General features: G+C 33.8%; 1 protein-coding gene across 1 annotated transcript; it reads left to right on the forward strand.

The window, feature by feature from the left end:
- The first annotated feature begins 13265 nt into the window (after window positions 1-13265).
- Window positions 13266-16256, forward strand: LOC136223521 (probable CoA ligase CCL7). The gene is made up of 6 exons (XM_066011562.1): window positions 13266-14393; window positions 14749-14938; window positions 15136-15281; window positions 15395-15462; window positions 15557-15659; window positions 15909-16256. The coding sequence occupies exons 1-6, from the start codon at window positions 13386-13388 to the stop codon at window positions 16020-16022; spliced, it is 1629 nt and encodes a 542-aa protein (XP_065867634.1). The 5' UTR covers window positions 13266-13385; the 3' UTR covers window positions 16023-16256.
- Window positions 16257-22485: the final 6229 nt, after the last annotated feature.

The following is a 22485-nucleotide window of genomic DNA, read 5'->3' on the forward strand; positions in this document are numbered from 1 at the left end:
AGTGTAGAAAACCAGTCCTCAAAGGACGCTACGGGTCCCGGGAAGAAATTCAGATCTGCAGCTAGCCAAAAATCTTGAGCTGCTTGGCAGTCAACGAAGAGGTGCAGAGAGTGTTCAGCCACCTCATCGCAAACAGGTCACTTATTCTCCACATCCAAACCTTTGAGGTACAGCCGATCCCTGAGAGGTAGGATATTGCTAGCTAACTTCCATAGAAACAGCTTTACTTTTGGAGGTATGTTCAGAGACCATACGCGGCTCCAAGGGAGATTCGTCTGTCCTTGCGATTGCTCTACCAGCAGCACATCAGCTGTCACTCTGTACCCCGACTTTACACTGTATCTGCCCCTTTTGTCGAAAAACCAGCTCCAACCATCCATACACGATGGGGTAACCCCCGGGAGTTTAAGTGCAGCCCCAACCTCCGTTTCCGGTAGTAAGTTCCGTACTGCTAGCATATCCCAGTGCCTCGTTTCACTGTCCCAGAGGTGATCAACTATATCATTCTCCATACCATTAGGTGCAGAACTCGTGACAAAACCAGATGGGTTCGGAAGCCAGGGGTCAAGCCAAATCCGGACGGTTTCCCCACTACCAATACGCTTTCTGAACCCGGACTTGATGTAGGAAACTGCCTGCCAGATACCCCTCCATGTCTGACTCGGGTTTGAACCTAGGGGAGCCGAGAGAACCTCCTCATGAGGAAAGTATTTTGCTTTGAGAAGCTTATTTAACGGAGTATCAGGATTCACAACTAGATTCCACACATGTTTGCCCAAGAGAGTGATATTGAAGGAGTGAAGGTGCCGGAAACCCATGCCACCTCTCTCTTTCCTGCAGCATAAGCGATCCCAGCTTCTCCAGTGAATTCGGCGTTTGCCCTGAGCATTTAGGCCCCACCAGAAGCTATTCATAGTGATCTGGAGTTCTTCATAAAGAGTCTTAGGGAGAAGAAAAGTGGACATGCAGAAGGAGGGAATAGCTTGAAGGACAGATTTGATCACCACCTCTTTACCAGCTTGGGACAGCGGTTTGTTTTGCCAAGTATTAACTCTTCTCCACATTTTATCCCGAAGGAAACCAAAGATGCTTCGCTTTCGTCTGCCTATGAGGGACGGCATGCTGAGGTACCGCCCCATGTTGAGGGGATTACTGACCCATAAGGCAGCTTTGAGCTTACTCTTCTCTGTCTCTCTAACATTTGAACTGAAGAGAACCCCTGACTTCTGAAAATTGACACTTTGCCCCGAGTCCATAGCATACCGTGCAAGGATGCGCTGAATTACAGAACATTCTGATGGGGAAGCATGAAAAAATAATAGGCTGTCGTCTGCAAACAGTAAATGTGAGGTGCAAGGGGCGCGGGGGCATACCTTTATTCCATGCAGTTCGCCTCGACTCTAAGCCTGCTTAATCAAGCTCGAAAACCCTTCCGCGCAGAGTATGAAGAGGTATGGGGAGAGCGGGCACCCTTGGCGCAAACCTCTCTTAGGCACTATAGGGCCGACCCCATTCCCATTTACCATGACCCGATAGCTAACCGTCGTCACACACTGCATGACCCACTTGATCCAATCCTGAGGGAAATCCATTTTGGTTAAGATAGCACGTAGGTAACTCCACCTAATACTGTCATAAGCTTTCCGGATGTCCAGTTTAAGTGCCACATTACCTGTCTTCCCTCTGGTCCTTCTCTTCATATAGTGGATTGTCTCAAAAGCCAGTAAGACATTGTCTGATATGGATCTCCCCGCAACAAAAGCTGACTGTTCTGCCCCTACCAGAGATGGCAAAATCTCTTTTAGCCTGTTAGCTAGCACCTTAGCGATCAGTTTGTATAGCACATTGCACAGTGATATAGGTCTATAATCCCCTACAGACACCGGGTTTTCACACTTCGGTATAAGCACAATATTAGTATCATTAACAGAACCTGGGAAGGCCCCTGATTCGAGCCAAGAGGAGCAAGACTGATAGACGTCGTTGCCAATCAAGTTCTAAAATTTCTGAAAGAACAGAGGGTTCAATCCATCAGGGCCTGGTGACTTGTCCGGATTCATTACGAAGGCTGCCCTCCGGAACTCCTCAATACTGAAAGGCATGCCCAACTTAATTCTTGACTGATCTGATACTCTGGCATTTATGTAATCCGCGTGCACCTCAGCACTGCCCTCCCTGTCGTCGAAGATATCCTTGTAATAATTAAGGAACAGCTCCTCAAGTGGGCGTTTGTCCGAGATTACTGCTCCTGCACCATCACTAACCCCTCGGATGCAATTTTCCCGGCGCCTGGCGCTCGCTGCTCTATGGAAGAGTTTTCTGTTCATATCGCCATGTCTTAGCCACTCTGTTTTGGCGTGTTGCTGCCAATACGCTTGCTCCTGATCCAGCAGAGAACTCAAGACACCCCTCAATTCAATAGTTCTGGCAATACTCTGATCATCTGAGTCCTGCATAGCACCTAGCAAGTCTCGCTTACAGCCCGCTACCTTTCGTCTGAAAACCAGTGCGAAATCCCGGCCCCATGACTCCATAGCCCTGGTACACTGATTCATTTTCTCAAGGAGAGGCAGCCCGTCAAGCCCCTGCCAGCAGTTCATCACAAGGTGTTGGAACTCCTCTTCTTGGGCCCACACATTTTCGAAGCGGAACTTCCAACCTTTCCTGTCATGTATCCGTGGGGTAACCACGAGCTTAATGGGATTATGATCCGAGACGGGAGCCATTAGGCAAGACAATTCAGCTTGCGGAAACATGTCCAACCAATCGCTTGACACCATGCATCGGTCCAGGCGTTCTTCAACAAAATGCGCGGTGCCCCTGCCCCTCTCCCAGGTAAAGCCATGCCCCTAAAGATGCAAGTCACTCAGCCCACTATCGGAGATTGCATCACGGAAGCCCTTAAAGAGCCATTCTAGATGGGGGTGCTCCCCGTTCTTATCATCAGGGCTAAGTATGTCGTTAAAGTCTCCCATAACGCACCAGGGGAGACCAGATTGTGCTTTCAATTGTCTGAGAAGGTTCCAGGTCACATGACGAGTAGAGCGGTCCGGTGAGCCATAGAAGCTAGTGAGACGCCAGGTGGTGAAACCCTCCCCGCTCAGGAGCATATCGATGTGGTTCTTTGAGTAACTCGATATCGCAACCGAGAGAGGAAGCTTCCATAAGACAGCTAAACCACCACTACGTCCTACACAGTCAACCACAAAACAACCATCATAACCAATGTTTGATTTTATTTCATGAATTCTAGAAGAAATAACAAGGGTTTCAATTAAAAAAATTACATCAGGCCTACTGCTACGCACTAAGTCCTTTAGTGCTAACACTGCTCGAGGGTTGCCAAGCCCCCGGCAGTTCCAGCTAACGCCAATCATGGCTCCCGGCGGGGCTGATCAAGGAGCCCGGCCGATATATTGTCTGCACTTTTGTCCTGTGCAGTGAGGGGGGTTTTATCTAGAACTGCTGCCTCTTTGGTTTTCAGGGGTTCCTCAGAGGGGTGGCACTCAAGCCTCTTCCTTTTCCTTTCTTCTATTACATCCAGAGTTTCATTTTCTTTGTTTTCAATATCCATCCGCTGGGCCGATGCTTCAGAGTGCGAGGAGCCGGGGGTAGCAATGTTATGTCTGATATGCATTGTAGAGTTAGCACCCTTTCTGATCCCATGACCTGGGCCATGTGCTTTTCCCTACCCCTCATCAGTGCCCACTACCCCTTCTGGTTTGTCTGCCTTTCCCTTGCCTGCGGCAAATTCTTTAGGACTCCTGAGCCAACGGTCAGCTCCTGCACTACCTGCTTCCCTGGTTGGGGCTTTTATCCATGGTCCCCATTCTCTGGCCAGGAGAGCCTTATCAGCATCCCCAAAAGCTTTACAATACCTTTCAGTATGATCCAAGCATCCACATAAAACACAGAAATAATTTATCCGCTCATATTTGAATTGCACGATACTAGAGTCTCCCCCTGGGACTTTGATCTTCTTCCAGCGTTTAAGAGGAGTCTGAATGTCTATCTGAACTCTGATCCTCATGAAGGTATTCCAAATAGCAGCATTGTTGGATGGATCGTATGCCAGAAACTCCCCAATAAAACCTCCTAACTGCTTCCCAACATTTTCTGACATGAACCCAACTGAGAGCTCATAGATACGAACCCATAGGCGGACATGATTCAGGGGCACTTGTGACGGGATGTCTCCACGGGCGAGGCGTTGGAGCACAATCAAACGATTCTCGAAGAACCAAGGTCCCGTATCATAAACCTGTCTTAAATCATCCTCATGGAAAAATTGAATAATAAATCGTTGTGATGCAAGCTCCTTGAAGCAAATACCGCTGGTTGGGTGCCATAAGGTCGCCAGTCTGCGCTTCATGGCCTGGAAGTTGATGGGATTCTCGTGCACGATTCGGCCGACTAGACTCAATTCCACAATCGAGTCCGTTACATTCGCCGACACCGGTTCCAGGACGATCTCATCTTCCTCGTCATCGTGAAGGGATAGTTCAGCAAGAGAGAGGGCCATAACAGTTGCAGGTCGGTGAAGAAGAAAACAAAAGCGATGAAATTCAACCTAGGCGGCTGAGAGAGGCTATGGAATTCAACCTAGGCGGCTGATAGTTAACCGAAATTGAAAAATTAATTGATTATGTATATACATACATATATAACTAATATATATGTTTCTAGAATTTTAATTATCCATATATAAATACACATGTTTATATTTTGTTTTTAAACTACATATTAGAATAAAATAGGTGTTCAATAAGTAAGGCTATTTTAGGTTCCCTTACTAAGATCATGACTATTTATACTATCATTGCTTTAGCAATTGGGAATCTCTAGTTTATCAATCAACTTGATATTTCCAATGCATTCTTGTATGTATACTCGACTGAGAGCATTTATATGGATCAACTGCGAGAAACTGTACATAACGTTATGCTTTTTATAAAAAAAAAAACACGGTATGGGATTAAACAAGAACATGTGGAATGGTTTAATCGGTTTAAACAGGATTTCGAATGTCTCCGCCAAATTAGTCCTTACTACTACTCAACATTGAGTTTCCTATAAGGAATCTTAGATTGGAGATGCAATATTCAAAGACAGATATTCATCTTTCACAAACCAAATATATTCATGTTCTTATGGAACGAATTAAAATGGACAACTGCAAATCATATCTATCCCCTATGATCATTATCTCGACTTTCGAAAACACATGATCAACTTTTGTACAACGCTGATGAATATTAAAAGTATAATGGTTGTTTTATAGTATTTGACTATCACACGTTACGATCTGCCTTTCGATATCAACAAAATATGTCAATTTATGCATTTCTCTACTTATATCCATTAGAAAATAATCAAACATATATTACGGTATCTTCAAGGTTCCTTTTGATTTTAGAATATTATTCTTTCCAACTCCCATATCATTTCTCTTCATTGTTATCCATATAGCAATTGCGGTGGATGTCCTAATGATAGAAGGTTTACTGCTGCTTTCTGTGTTTTTTTAGTAAAACTTTGATTTCATGCAGAGAAGGAAATATTACACTATTGCACGTTTCTCTACCGAAATTAAATATATGATAATGACTAATGCTACTGTAAAAAAATTATGACTTCGCTCATTACTACATGATATTGGTTTTTCTATGCCAACCTCAGTTTTATTGTGGTGTGATAATATTGATGCGATATATATGTCGATGGATCTATGTTCATATGCTGACTAAGCGTATTGAATCATAAATAGGTGGGGGCATGGTTTTATCTAGTCTAGGTTCTGTTTTTTCTAACTACGGATCATGTTGTTAATATTTTGAGGTTTTGGTTCAGCTGTTAGCTAATAGCTGTTGCGGTTGCTGTTAGCCGTTTGCAGTTGCAGTAAGCTGTTAGCTGTTGTTGTTAGTTGTTTGTTATTAGTTATTTAATTACTAGTGTTCGGTAAAATTATATTGAACTGTTGCTGTTCAGATTTAAAATGTCTAAAATGGACATGTTTTAAATTAATCAACGATGAAATTATAAAAGGGAAATGTGAAAAAGCTGCACATAACGTTTACAACTAGGAATAATTTTACTCTTAATTGTGCAATCTTACCCATAACGCTGACAGCTAAGAGCAATTTTACCCCTAATATTGGTAAGTTGGCTCGATTTTAGATATTATTAGAAAACATAGATATTTTATTTTTTATTTTACACTAATTGCACATATCAGTAGTTCTAAAATAGATATTTCATATTTTTTGTGATTTAATAATAAAATTGAAAATTAGTATTTATAAATTCGGCAAAATATTTGAAATTTTTTTCCAACTCGTATAAAAGAATATATTTTTTTTTATTTTCTTAAAAAAAAATTCACGTTTAATCATATGTTTATGATCTGTTACTAACAATGATAAAATGGTGCACATGTGAAGTGTAGATGACAATATTCATGACCAATAATATAGTTTAATAAATTATTTCTCAAATTGACTCAACTTGTCAATGTTAGAGGTATAATTGCATCATTTTAGACGTTAAGGGTAAAATTGCTCTTAGCTATAAATGTTAGGGGTAGTTTTGCATCTTATTCTATTATAAAATAAAATAAAATGTGTTATCCAAATTAATAAAAATAATCTATATAAAAATAAAAAAGTTAACGCAACAAAACCTTGTTCTTCCGGTAATTATGTTGTAGAAATATAAATAATGTTAAAGAATAAATATATTTTTGTAAAAATAAGAAGGATAATTTTATCAATAACGTATAACTACAAACCGCTGTTTATGAAAAGCTCCAAATAGGAGCTTTTCGTGAAATGCTTCAAAACTCTGCAGTTTCAGAGAAAATGCTAAACGTTGCGGTTATATAAACCTAACCAAATGCTATATTTCCTGATATTTGGAGTGAAACGCTAAACGCTCCTCCAAAAAGCTGAAACAAACACTCTCTTAAAGTGATTATTTTGTGGTTGGTTTGATAATATTATATTACATTATTGTTATTTTTTTTGAACTTATTATTATTATTATTATTATTATTATTATTATCTATACTATATATAATAGCGGAAGCAGAGATAATTTAGAAGAAGTGTTTTAGAGCCTTTTTTGCTTAGTTGGCATCGTAGGAGCAAAAAGAATAAATGAGTTTTTTTTTTGAAAAAAAATAAAATAAATGAGTTAATAAGCTTTTATTATTTCTATATCATAAGTACTATATTAATAGCGGAAGCAGAGATAATTTAGAAGAAGTGTTTTAGAGCCTTTTTTTTGCTTAGTTGGCATCGTAGGAGCAAAAAGCATAAATGAGTTTTTTTTTTAAAATAAAATAAATGAGTTAATGTGCTTTTCTTATTTCTATATCATAAGTACTATATTAACACATTATTTATTGTCAATTATTAGCCCATTAAGTAAATTAATAAAACAAAGTATGAGTTACAAGAAGATGAAAAAACACTAAGCGAATAAAATCCAAAAGTCTCAAATAAACCTATATATAAAGCATGATATATCGTATTCCATCATTATATTCATTGGTCACCGAAAATCAAAGACCTCCTTTAATTTTGATTATGTATTAGTTTTGTTTTTAATCTTATAATTTTGTTCTTACTTCAAATAATACAGTGTTATAATTTTTTTCTTACTTCATTAAGAGATTCAGATTTATTTAAGAGTGGTTTCCATTGATAATTTGTATTAATAGATTTTTTTTTCAAGAATTTAGAGAATTTAGACTTTGATATCTCCAATTGAAGAAATTGGATGGAAATAGAAGAGACATACACAACTGAAATCGAGAAAAGCAAATGTGTCAGAAATTACAGGAAATCGTTATGTTTCCGAAGGTAATTATATTCAATTTTTTTCATGTAATAGTTATTTTGTTCTCAATTGTGTTGTTTCACACCTCTAGCTGCCTTATTTATGTTTTCTTTTTTATTTGTCTTTTTTTTTCAAAATAACTACATAAATATTTGTATTTTTCATTCTTTTTTAGTATAAGTTGCTAGGTGTAATCGTTTCGATTGTTAACTCTAACTAAAATATGGATTTTCGGTTTTATATGAACTCAATTGTTAGGTTTAATTGAAGTTAAATTAATTTTTCAAATTCAGAACTTTGTGAAGTCCACACTTTTTTTTTAATTTAGGTTTATCTAACTCATATGGATTGAAATTTTTAATTTTTATACATTTTTGGTACGAACAAATATAAAATTTCACACAATAGTTGTTTATTGAAGTTGGAGACATATTGAAGAAAATAATTAAAGAGGTATTGAAATATTATATTTATAATAAAATTTATTTCAATTATAAATCATGTTTTGTCATAATTATCATTTTAAGTTTCTTTTTCATTTTCAAGGATGGATTTTTTTATCTATATTATGTATAATGATATAAGCAGAGAGAAATTAATTAGGAGATTTTTTGAGGCATTTTTTATTAATTGTCAAAATAGTGATAAAGGAAAATCATAAATATTATATCTAACCTAATATATATTTAATAGATATAATAAAATAACTTACAAAATATCCCAACGAAAAAAAATTATATGACGATAAAAAAATATGTAAGGATCATTCATTTAACTTTAAATGAATAGCACTAAAACCAATATTACTGGAAAAAAATTATATTTATATTTAATATATATAATAAAATAATTTAAAAAATCACAACGAAAAAAAAATAACGACAAAAAATATGTAAGGACTCATTCAAATTTCCTTTGTTTAACTTTAATAAATAGCATTAAAACCAACGTAACTAAAAAAAATTTACAACACATTGACAAAAAAAATGTAAGATTCATTCAAATTCCATTTATTTAACTTTAATAAATAGCATTAAAACCAATGTAATTGAAAAAATATATATTTATATCTAATAGATATAATAAAATAACTTACAAAATATACCAACGAAAACAAATTATATAATGATAAAAAGTATGTAAGGATCCATCCAAATTCCATTCATTTAACTTTAATAAATAGCATTAGAACCAATAGAACTAAAAAAAAAAATTATGACACATTTAATTTTTTGTTGTAATAATTAACACAATATTTAAACTTCCAAACTACTATATAAACCAAATAAAATTTAAAAAGAAAGACATGCTTATTTCAAATTCATGGATTTATCAAAGATTTTTGAAAGTACGAGAAAAAGAATTTTGAGGACAGCTAGAATTTGATTGAAAAAATATCGCCACAAAGTGTAATAAATATTTTAAAATTGTAAGATTATATAGAAAAAATATTATATAAGAACGGAAAGGAATGACCTTTGCAAACATGTCAACATGGCCAATAGATTATGATTTCAACAACTTCCAAAACCTATTGTCAAGCAATTATAAAGATATGTATGTTAATTTATTTACAATTTGTAAATTTAAATTATTTTAAAACAAAATATTAATATCACTACATGTAAATGATAAAATTTAAAAAACATTAAAATGGGATAAAAAAATTATCCACCCGCACAATGCGTGGACACAATACTAGTTATTATTATATAATAATGAAGCCTAACACGTCCTCTCTCGCCAACTAATAAGTATTTTAAAAAAAAAAACAACTAACAAGTACATAATAACGTAATAATATATAATTCATAAGAAAAAGCATAATAATAAAAATAATAAATACTATATAAAAATATTTGACTTCCTATTCCCAATTTAAAATAAAAGGTAAACATGAAACACCAATAAATACGGTTTCCTATAAAATTTGTGTTTATTCATTTTTAAATACAATTATAATTAGGATAACAACGGATAGGGTATCCTTGGTGGTACCAGTTCCAAAACTTTACCTGTTTATTTTTAATTATCCGTATCCGTCACATTATCCTAACAGGTATACTTTTTGCAACTCATACTCGTCTCATTTAATTCGCGGGTTCGTCGGGATACCCTTATATGTTAAGAATCAATAAATAAAACAAAAAATATTAGGAATTTAACAAAATATAAATTTAATAAATCATTCATCTAAAAATTGAATAAATTGAATCTTAATCAATAAAAATAAAGTAGTTTAGTGATATTATTAACTTAATGATTGAAGAACAAAAGGTTTGGGTTCAAATCTCACATTTACATCTAAAAAATAATAGTAACTTTTTTTTAAAGGAAAAACAATAGTAACTTTTAATATATAAAAGAGTGATGATAGGTAACGAGTACCAAATACTTTGGGGTCATATCCGTCAAATTACCTTAATGGATAATGATTTTGATCTCATACAAATAATCTATTACTATCATTTTTCCGTTACGTATATAATATAACGTGGCATGTAGAGGTGGCAAAATGACACACGACCCGATTACACGACACGAACACGACACGGATTTTTAGTGTTAGTGTTGAGCTTAATAGGTAATGGGTCATTTTTGGGTTGACACGAAACTGACACGCTAATTTTTGGGTTGGGTTAGTGTTGATATGTGAACCCGAAAACGACACGAAATGACACGGATATTGAAAATTATTGTTATATTCTCTCATGTTTTTTATGTCACTTTATTAATAAAGAAAATAAAATTATAATTATTAATTGCAAATATTAATTTGAATTTCCTAAATTGTTATAAACACATTACATAACCCTCTAACATGATATTATCGAACTTTTCGATAATTATTGTTAGCGTACTAATCTAAAAATGATATAAAATGTTTAAAAACAGTACCAAATCTTCTTATATTTTTAAGAGTTATTATTAATATATACGCATAACAAAATTACATGTAACCCGAAAACACGACACGAAATCGACACTAACCCGAATAGGTTAACACGACTTTGACACGAAAGTTTTTGGGTTGGGTTTGGGTTTACTCTTTTTGACACGAACCCGAAATGACACGACACGAACACGACTCGAACACGATAATTGCCAGGTCTAGTGGCATGGAATATATAAGACACTATTAAAAAAAAAACTTTTCTAGGTAGTTGTATTTATTTAAAGAAAAAAAAAAGTCAACTTACTTATATATTTTGGAAAATTCCATATATATTGATACCTTTGAATTTATCTATAGCATCAATTGGCCTCCTAAAATTTAGCACTTCAATTTGTTCTTAAATTTCCCTTTCTTTACTACCTAAATTTAAAAGAATAATAAATAATTTTAAATAAGTTTGAAGATAAATATATCATTTTTTTAAAATATAATTTAAAATTTGGTTGATATGTGTTCTCCATACTCTTTAGATATGAAAATTTAATAATGGTTGGAGGAGCCAACTAATATCAAAATAGTATTTTCAACTCTCATTTACTCAGATCTGAGATGTTCTAAAAATATATTATAACCATGTTTGTAAATAGTTTTTTTGAAAGAAAATTAGAGATTTATATCACTTTAGAAATTTTGACTAGTCAAACTTTTAATATTGGTGTTTGATGAAGAGATGTTTGAAAAAACTTATTAGATCCAACAATTTAATTTTAAAAAAATTAGTTTTATGAGATTTTTCAATTAGTTTATTGCTCCATCTTTTTAAATGGTACTTTTACCCCTAATTATTATAATTTAAATAGCGATTAGCAATCATCTAAGTTTTACTAACCAACTATACACAATACACTAATCAAATAAGCTAATAAAAAAGATATTCAGTTAGCAATTAATCAATATCTATGACTAATATAAATAAACAATATCTAAAGCAGCTGTCCATTATTGGAGGATTTTAATGCAAGCACTCAATGATTGATATACAAAAAAACTTAGAAAATTTGAGGGATAATATATCAGATCAATAAAAATTTTACATTAAGCATATTTTATGTAATGGTATGCAAAAAAATTTTCATTAATGGAGGATTAAAATAGATTTTCATTAGATATCCTAAAAAAAAAATTAAATTTGAATCTATTTCAAAAAAACAATTTAAATTAAAAACAATTTAATAAAAATCAATTAACATTTATGGATTCATAAAATAAAATAAAAATTGAAAATATATATCTATTAGTAACTTCTATGCTTAGTTTGTTTTACTTTATTTATTTTTTTACCATTGGATTGGATGAGCTTAATTTGCCAAAGTTTGTCACCATCCAATGGTGAAAAAAATAAAGTAAGATTTACTTTGTCAAAAACAAAGTAAGCATAGCCTAACCCTATATCTATTATAAAACGAAAAGAATTAATTATGAAATGGAAAAAGTAATAAAGGGATAACGTATAAAAATACATCTAACGTTTAGAGTCAGGAGCAATTTTATCTTTAACATTTAAAATTGTGTAATTTTACTCTTAACATTAGCAGTCAAAAGTAATTTTACATTTAATGTTGTCAAGTTAGATAAATTTAAGAAATAATTCATCAAACTGTCTTTTTGGTCATGAATCTTGTCATCTAAACTTAATATTTGAATCATTTTATCGATCATTAGTAACGGATCATAAACATATGATTAGACGTAAAAAAAAATTAAAATTAAAAATTATACTATCTATTATAAAAGTTGCACAAAAAAAAATTCAAAATATTTCATTAAATTTATAAATATTAATCTTCAATTCTATTATTACATCACTGAAAATATGAAATCTTTTTTCTAAAACGAACTGTATACAATTGGTGTAGAAAAATATATATTTTTTATTAGAAGTAAAATTGCTCCTAACGACAAACACTAGTGAAATATTTTGAATGAAATATTTTTTTTTCTTACCAAAAAAAAAACACTAGTGACATTTTTGAAGCTTATCCTATAATATATTAGTAATTCTGTCGACGCTGGGGATGGCAACGGGTAATGCCAATCCCAAACCCTTACCCTTTTATTTTTTAATTACCCGTACCCATCTCATTACCCTAACGGGTATACTTTTTACATCTCATACCCGTCACATTTAATTCGCGGATACATTACCCGTTAAGAATCAATAAATAAAAAAAATATTACAAATTTAACAAAGTATAAATTTAATAAATCATCTATTTAAAAATTGAACAAATTGAACCTTAATTATTAAGAATAAAGTAGCTTAGTGATATCATTCAATGGTTGAAAAACAAATGGATATCATTCAAATCTCACGTCTTACATCTAAAAAATTATGACGGGTAACGGATATCCCTATATATTCTCATTACCCTAATAAGTAATGGTTTTGATCTAGTACCAGTCCCCAAGTGGACGCCCATTTCTTTCCTTTGTGGCTTTTATTTCATTTCCTATTGCAACTGTCAAATAAATGAAATCAATTGATGGCGAAATTTCTTTTTTCTTCAGACTTGTATTTATTTTTCTGTTTGATCCGTTAATCTTATCCTAATTCCAGAATACTCAGAAATTATTTTCCTCTGAAGTTGCAATGGAGAAATCTGGGTATGGCAGAGATGGGATTTACAGGTCACTAAGACCTACCCCTTCTCTTCCTAAAGATACCAATTTGTCACTTGTCTCTTTTCTATTTCGTAATTCCAATTCTTACCCTCATAAACCAGCTTTAATTGATGCTGATTTGTCCCTAACCTTGTCCTTTTCTCAGTTGAAATCCATTTCTGTTAAGGTTTCTCATGGATTACATCATCTCGGTATCTCTAAAAACGATGTTGTTTTGATCTTTGCTCCTAATTCCTATCAATTTCCGATTTGTTTCTTTGCCATAACCTCAATTGGTGCTATAGCTACAACTGTAAATCCTCTTTACACAATCACTGAGATTTCCAAACAGATAAAAGATTCACAGCCCAAATTAATCATCACCGTTCCTGAATTATGGGACAAAGTTAAAGGTTTCAATTTGCCTATTGTGTTTTTGGGAACTAAAGAGTCTTTATCTTCCAAACCCAATTCCAAAATCAAAACTTTTCATGATTTGGTTGAACTTGGGGGTTCTAATTCAGAATTCCCTGTTTGTAATTTGATGCAAAGTGATATAGCTGCTTTGTTATATTCTTCTGGGACAACTGGGGTTAGTAAAGGAGTGATTTTGACTCATAGGAATTTCATTGCTGCTTCTTTAATGGTCACCATGGATCAAGAAATTGCAGGTGAATTGCACAATGTTTTCCTTTGTTTCTTGCCAATGTTTCATATCTTTGGATTGGCTATTATCACTATCTCACAGCTACAGAGGGGTAATGCTGTTGTTTCAATGGGTAAATTTGATTTCGAGGCGGTTTTGAAGACTGTGGCGAAGTATAGAGTAACTCATATGTGGGTTGTACCTCCAGTTGTACTTGCTTTGGCTAAACAAAGCTTGGTTAAGAAGTATGACCTTTCCTCATTGAAGCAAATTGGGTCTGGTGCAGCTCCTTTAGGTAAGGAATTGATGGAGGACTGTTCTAGGAGTATTCCTAATGCTGTAATCGTTCAGGTATTTCATTATTTAACAGTTTGATTGAGTTAATTTAAATCATATATTCATTTGACCTCTCAAGTGTTAATCAGATTGTACTTTGATTAGGAAAGGAAATGATGATTGATTACTTCTATATATATGGTCATTTATGATTATATCCATTGAAACTTATTGATTGCTCATAAAGATCTTCTGTATAGCTGATGAACTGATTGTGATCTGGGATGAAATTGTTTAGTATTGATAGGGTCTGCTATCATATGCTTTTGCATAAATTAGAAAAGTAAAAGAAACGAGTCATATTTGGGAATTTCAATGGATAGTTTGAAGTAAGGTATCCTTGTGATTCATGATGTGTGTATGGTTTCAGGGATATGGTATGACTGAGACTACTGGCATTGTTTCAGTGGAGAATCCGAGCATAGGTGCCCGAAATACAGGTTCAGCTGGAATGCTTGCTGCAGGAGTTGAAGCACAAATAGTCAGTGTGGATACGCTGAAGCCTCTTCCTCCTAATCAGTCAGGTGAAATCTGGGTTCGGGGACCCAATATGATGCGAGGTAGAATGCCAATCTTCTTTTCTTCACAAACAGCTTTTAGAAACATAATTCATGGCTAACTGAAACAGATATTAATCATGATCTCATAGGCTAAACAAAATGGTTGTATGATCAATCAATTTCATGCAATTTCGGTTGAAATTAAGCTTTGTGTGGATTTGTGGATCAGATATTCAACTTTTGAAATTTGATGGCAGGATATTTCAACAATCCAAAGGCTACAAAGGAGACCATAGATAAAAAGGGTTGGGTACATACAGGAGATCTCGGATATTTTAATGATGAAGGACAACTATATGTTGTTGACCGTATTAAAGAGCTTATCAAGTACAAAGGGTTCCAGGTAACACCTTGTTAATACTCATTGATATATACGCAAAATTGCTTACCGAAGACCTACCTTAAAATCTTTGAAGCTGAATTGCTCTTTCATATGATTAATCTCAATGTCAATAGGTTGCACCAGCTGAGCTTGAAGGGCTTCTTGTTTCTCACCCTGAAATTTTAGATGCTGTTGTCATCCCGTAAGTTGAACCCTTGTTCACAAACAAATGTTTTTCAACGTTTAATCGTTTTCCCGCTTACACACTTGATAATAGAGCAACTTGCACCTTGTAGGTTTCCTGATGCTGAAGCTGGAGAGGTCCCAGTCGCATATGTTGTTCGCTCGCCCAACACTTCACTTACCGAAGAAGATGTTAAGCAATTTATCGCTAATCAGGTAATTAGCTTGATAGGAAATGCTCATGAAGCTCTTTCTTCATGAGCTTCCAAGTCCTGTAGGACAGAACAGGCAATGTCATCTTGAAATCATCTGCAAATTTCTTGATATATATCGGTACCAGATCGATAATGTTTAAGAAATGACAGGACAAAAAAGCTTTACAATTTTGATGTGCAATTAAGGTGTCTTACATGTTCTTGCACACCGGCCAATGGTTTGAACTAATTTCGATTTATGTTGTTGCAGGTTGCGCCTTTCAAAAGATTGCGAAGGGTGAGTTTCATAAACATTGTCCCTAAATCAGCTGCAGGAAAAATCCTCAGACGAGAAATGATTGAAAAAGCAAAATCTAAGATGTGAAATCATATGATTATTTATTTGTATTTTAGTTGTGAATCAAAAGTATAAATAAATGAACCTGTAATCTGCAGATATTTGTAGGACACATGTTTCTCTTTAGCTGTATTCTTGTTGTAGAATACAATAAGTGATCCTGATATTCTTGTTTACAAAGAAAATTTACAGACTCAGTTTGGCACTATTTGTAAGTTCATAAAAATTGTCACATGAAACCATGCTGCTGTTTTCTTATCACTTCATGAGGTTTTTTTAATAGAAATGTAAAATTGTTGGGCAATAAAATAAAACTTATATTTTTGTTATATTCAAGGGAGTGAGACATTAAATATAGGAGTGGATAGTCCATAGTTGTTAAAGGCCACTTGACTCAAGGCGCGCCTCAGTAGGTCTAATGTCAGCAAGGTGCACGCCTTGTCTTGCCTTGCACCTTGAATCAAGGTGCGCATAGGCTCTCCAGATGCTGTTTTAAGGGGTTTTGAAGGGTTTTTAGGGTCTTTTAAACTTTTAATCATAACCATAGAAAATCTTTAAGATTAAGGGTTCGAATTAAATTAGAAAAAGAAAAAGGAAATAAAAGAGCAACAGCTGCTGACTTTGAAGGAAAACCCTCAAAAGTAGCCGCTTCTCCCTTGAAGCTTGTGGCACTATTCACCCCATTTCTTTACAAGATATAGACGATGCCAATGACTGATTGATGGGTAGATTGGATGGAGAGAGATCGGATGAAGATGAGCTAGTGTTCCTAAATGAAAATTTAACATGGGATGATGTTAATAGGATTGATGGAGCTCGAACAAAGTGTTTATCATACTAGAGGAGTAGGAAAAAAATGTTATGAGTGCCTCTAGTTCAAGCTATGCCTAGGTTAAAGGATAAGGGTAAAGTGTCATTATTTATAATTTTATATGTTATTCTTTTTGTGTGCCTCGTGCCACTCGGGTGCGCGCCTGATCCTTACGTCTAGGCTCCAGGACTCCTTTGCGCTTTAGTGCACCTTGCACCTTTCAAAACTATAGGATAGTCATATTCTCACTAGGAACAAAGTGATTCTAATATATTTAGTAAAGAATCATTGGGGCGTTTTGGTTCGCGCATGTATAACAGAATAGAATCAAGAAACGAAAACAAAGGGAAAGTAATGGAATGACCTTGAATTCCATTATCAGTTTCTTTTGATTCCAGAAAAGGAATTATATGAATAATGAGTTACAATCCAAACCAATCCATTAAAACAAGCAACTTATGAATTGATCATTAATAAATACTCAATTGGAAGGAGTTGGTTGGATTGGATTGGTTTTTAATTCAAATATTTTTTTCTATTCCTTTACTTTTCAAGAAATGTGACAATCTGATAGCTAAACCAAATAAGCCTTGAATAGATGATATAAATAGTTAGATTTATGAATTTCGGTCTAACTAATGAATAAAACAGTATAAAGAAAGCAATAATATAATAAATTTATTTATTTTTTATTTGAGACAAATTGGTAATTATGTGAGTGTTCGAAAAATCAAAAATAACTTTAAAATCAATTTTAACTTTATTTATTTGAAAGATACTATAATTTGCTTTTTTTTTTATGATCATTTACTCAATTTCTTTAAAAACTAAGAAAAATAAATTAATCCTCACTACCGTATCAATGTTGATCAAATGTAATATAACTCAGACGCAAAAAGAGATCTATAAATTTTCATTACACGCAAACATAATCAACCTTTAAACTAATTAATGTTTATGTTATAAACATTTAATTGGATAATTTAAAGTTGGCAAAAAGCATGACTAGGCTTTTGATCTTTCATTTTTTTTGTTCATTAAGTTCTTAATCTTTTATTTAGATACATTAAGTCTCTAATCAATTATTTTTTTTGTCTCATTAAGCCCTTGATGACCAAATTAGTAAGTTGTGAACATCTAATTCGCTTAAAAATACGTTATTAACTTCATCTGAATTTGAAATTATTAAAAAAATATTTTTTACAATTTTAATTAAGGTTTTTACAGTTTTTCTATAGCGATATTAAACATCCAAAACTGCTTTCAAACAGTAAAAAAAAATACAAATTTCAAATGTAGGTGCAATGAATAACAGTTTGTTAACTGAATCAGATGTTCACAACTTACTAATTTGGTCATCAAGGGTTTAATGAGACCAAAAATAAATGATCAGAGACTTAATGTATCCAAATAAAAGATCAAGAGTTTAATGAACTAAAAGATTGAAGGTCAGAGACCTACCGATGTTTTTTTCTTTTTAAAGTTTAATGATGAAAAATAAATAAATAAAAAATACAAGAAAAAAAATGGCTTTTATTAATAATTTCCAAAATTACAAATCATGGCTCAAAGGCCCAAGTCCACTCGAGAGCCTCATAAATTGCCAAGGTACAAAAATAAAGTTTAAATATAACCGAATACGTCATTAAAAAAAGAATTATAACCAAATACGTATAAAAAAAGTAAATACATAAAATATAATCAATTAAAAGAAATAAAAAAGAGAAATGTTCCTAGCGGCCACATCACACTGCTTAACCCCCGAGTCTATTGTGCTTAAACATGTGTATGGGTCAGGTTGGCCCGGCTCAGACCGGACCAAATCTAATAGATCTAAAAATATTCAGTCCAAACTGAGGTTAGGTGGGTTCAAATTGGATTAGATTCGCGTTTAAAAAATCAAATTCCAAGCTCATTTTATATAACCCACGTAAAAAAAATTATACATAATTTTTAATTATAAAAATAATATTTATACTTAAAAATAAAATATTTAATATGTAAGTTAATTAATTAATATTAATAGGGCGAATTGATCCGTGCTATTTTATTAATCTCAAGTTCGTCCAAAAATATGCAGGGTTTAGCGAGCCTGAACCAAGCTAGACTTAAGATTAATTTTTTTTTGTCCAAATCCAGTCCAAACAACACGAGCCTAGACAGATCAATCGGATACCCAAGCTTGTGGACAGATGCTCTTGCCTCGAACTGAATTGTTATCTAGCTTTCTCCATTTCGAGCTGAAGTGACTTTTATCTTCCATTTTTGCGCCCGACCATTTGTAATTTGTAAATAGAGCTAGTTTAGAAATTTATTTTTATTCAAATTTAGTCATTTTATTTATTTTCATCTTTTAAACTTGTAATTCTTCCACCAAATTCATCTGAGAAGTCATTCCTTCATTCATTCTTATTTTCCCCAACTATAAACACCTCTATGAGGAATGACAACCTTGAGTTCGAGTTAACCTTATATAGATGATATAAATAGTTAGATTTATGTATTTGGTTCTAATTAACGAATAAAACAGTATAAAAAAATAATAATATAATAAAAAAATTTTATTTGAGATAAATTGGTCCATAATTTAATATGAGTGTTCTTTTTTTTTAATCAAAAAAACAATGCATTAATGAGCCAGATCATGGCAAAATTGTAACAATGAATCAGAAACAAAACTCGGTAATAAATTAAAAAAAGAAGGACAAGTGGATAAACGAGAAGACTGTGCTAACACATGTGCCATCCCATTCGCTTGCCGTCGTATCCATTTGACTGAGTAAGAGTCATTTGATGTTAGAATCGACCGTATTTGAATAATTCTATCCCCAAATTCAGAATCATCAACAGAAGTAGAATTTATTGCATCAATCACTTGTTTAGCATCAGATTCGAAAACCACATTCCTTATTCCATAAGTTTCTAGCCATTGCATAGCCTGTAATAGAGCTTCGGCCTCACATTCTCGTGTTGTCGGACAACATAATAGACCCGCACATCTCCCCATTACAAACTGCCCATGTGCATCTCGTACTGCTGCTCCCATCCCTGCACGACCATCAGCGTTAAAACATGCAGCATCAACACAACATGACAGAAATCCTTCTGAAGGCGGGTGCCAAGCCGTACAACCAACAGATGAAATATTTCCTACTACTGTATTTCCGATCTGCTATTCTCCCGTACCAGTCCGATTTCTCAAGGCATTTGCTTCTGACCAATCATTAAGTACAGTGCAAGCTTGAGCCACTATTTGATCTGTTGTACGAATCTCATACTGCCAAAGACGAGTATTTCTAGCCTGCCATAAACTACAGAGGTGCATCAAAAATGTTTTCACAATTTGTTCCGATGCTGCTCTAATCATATTATGAAACCATGCTGTCAAGTTCTCAGCCACCGCCGCCTCCGCATTAATTCGATCCAGAAGTCCCACCTTCTGCCACACTCTTATTGCTCATGTACATTCAATAAAAAGATGTCATCCATCCTCCCAAGGTCCATTACATATCACACAAGTACTACATACCTGTAACCCACGTATTTGGAGATTCACACGTGTTGGGAGACAATTGCGGGCTAGTTGCCAACCAAAATGTCGGACCTTGTGTGGAATTTCAGCATACCACAATTTTTTCCAAGCTCCCTGAACATGAAATCTCTCTCCTGCTTCCATCGTTGTAGCCAGTCGGTAAGCACTTTTCACTGCGTAATGTCCTGAAGAATGAGATTTCCATATTAACCGATCCTCACTAGTCGAAGTACCAACAGACAGTTTATGAATTTCTGTAATATCTCTATGCTCGAAAATTTCCTCCAACAGCTCCTCATCCCAATCCCTGGAATTATGGATAGACAAATCATTGACTTTCAAATACTCCAACCCTTCCACCATAGGGGTTCGTATATAGCCATCATCCTCATCACACAACCATCTCTCACTCCACATAATTATTGATTGACCATTTCCAATTTTCCATCTGATTCATTCTTTAATGATTAGTTGAGAACTCCAGATACTTCGCCATATAAAGCTTGGTGAATGCCCCAATGAGGCCCCCATAAAATCCCCTCTTGGATAATATTTAGCTTTGAAAACTCTACTAACAAGCGAAGATGGATTGGTAAATAACCGCCATCCCTGTTTTCCCAACATAGCAAGATTAAAGGCAGTGAAATTTCGGAAACTCAGTCCTCCCAACAATTTTGGAGCACATAATCTTTCTCATGCCATCCAATTCAGTCCTCTCTCACCTGACTTTTTATTACCCCACCAAAACGAATTCAGCATTCGTTGTAATTCCTCTGTCGTTGATATAGGGAGCAGGAATACACTCATGAAATAGATTGGGATGGCTTGCCCTGCTGCTCGAATAAGTGTAGCCTTACCGACTTTTGATATTCCTTTTCCTCTCCAGCGCTGTAGCTGCTGCCATAACCTGTCTCTGAAGTGTGCAAAGATTGCTCGTTTCGTTCTACCCACCAACGATGGAAGACCCAGATATCTTCCCATATTCAACGAACTAGTAATACCCAAAATGCTAGAAATTCTCATAGCCAGGTCATTTGAGTGTTCTGAAAAATCAAATTTAACTTTATTTATTTGAAAATACTATCATTTGCTTCTTTTATATAAGCATATACTCAATTTCATTAAAAACTAAGAAAAATAAATTAATCATCACTACCGAATCAATGTTAATCTAATGTAATATAACTCAGATGTAAAAAGAGATCTATAAATTTTCATTACACGCAAACATAATCAACCTTTAAACTAATTAATGTTTATGTTATAAGCATTTAATTAGATAATTTAAAGTTTAATGATGAAAAATAAATAAATAAAAATACAAGAAAATAAAATGGTTTTTATTAATAATTTCCAAAATTACAAATCATGGCTCAAAGGCCCAAATCCACTCGAGAGTCTCATAAATTGCCAAGGTACAAAAATAAAGTTTAAATATAACCGAATACGTCATTCCAAAAAAAAAAAAATTTATAACCAAATACGTATAAAAAGTAAATACACAAAATATAATCAATTAAAAGAAATAAAAAAGAGAAATGTTCCTAGTGGCCACGTCACCCTGCTTAACCCCCAACGGAACGTTTAGTATTCTATTGGGATATGGATAAGGATAAAGGTTAGGATAGGGATAAGGATAACCGATTGAGATAAGGATAAAAATATGATAGTCGAGAATTATTATTCAATGTTTGGTATGTGTGATAGGGATAGAGATAAAATAATACATTTTACTATTTTAACCTTATTTAAACTGCATAACATTAATTTGAGGGGTACGATGGACTTTTCCATCCTATTAAAATCGCAGGAGTTTATCCTTCCTCTTTATACCACCCCCTCTTAGGTATAAGATTTGAGGGATAAGAGTCTTATCCCTCATCTGTCCCACTCTTCTATCTCCCAAACAAATACGGGATAACTTATCTCGTGTTTTTTATCCCTATTCCACTTCCTATATCCCTTCTAACAAACACCCCGCAAGTCTATTGTACTTAAACCTCTGGTTGGGGCTAAGACCGGACCAGATCTAATAGTAATAAGGGAAAATTACACAGAAATTCATATTTTAAAATTATTTACAACTATGTCAAGTCATAAATTTAGATTATATCAAACTAGTAAAATCATTACTTTAAATATATTTT

Source organism: Euphorbia lathyris, chromosome 3 (assembly GCF_963576675.1).
Source record: "Euphorbia lathyris chromosome 3, ddEupLath1.1, whole genome shotgun sequence".
Classification (NCBI taxonomy): Eukaryota; Viridiplantae; Streptophyta; class Magnoliopsida; order Malpighiales; family Euphorbiaceae; genus Euphorbia; species Euphorbia lathyris.

Coding starts and splice junctions, on each gene's coding strand:
- LOC136223521 (XM_066011562.1), top strand. CDS start 13,386: ATGGAGAAATCTGGGTATGGCAGAGATGGGATTTACAGGTCACTAAGA. Junction 14,394..14,748: donor CTAATGCTGTAATCGTTCAG/GTATTTCATTAT, acceptor GTATGGTTTCAG/GGATATGGTATGACTGAGAC. Junction 14,939..15,135: donor GGGACCCAATATGATGCGAG/GTAGAATGCCAA, acceptor ATTTGATGGCAG/GATATTTCAACAATCCAAAG.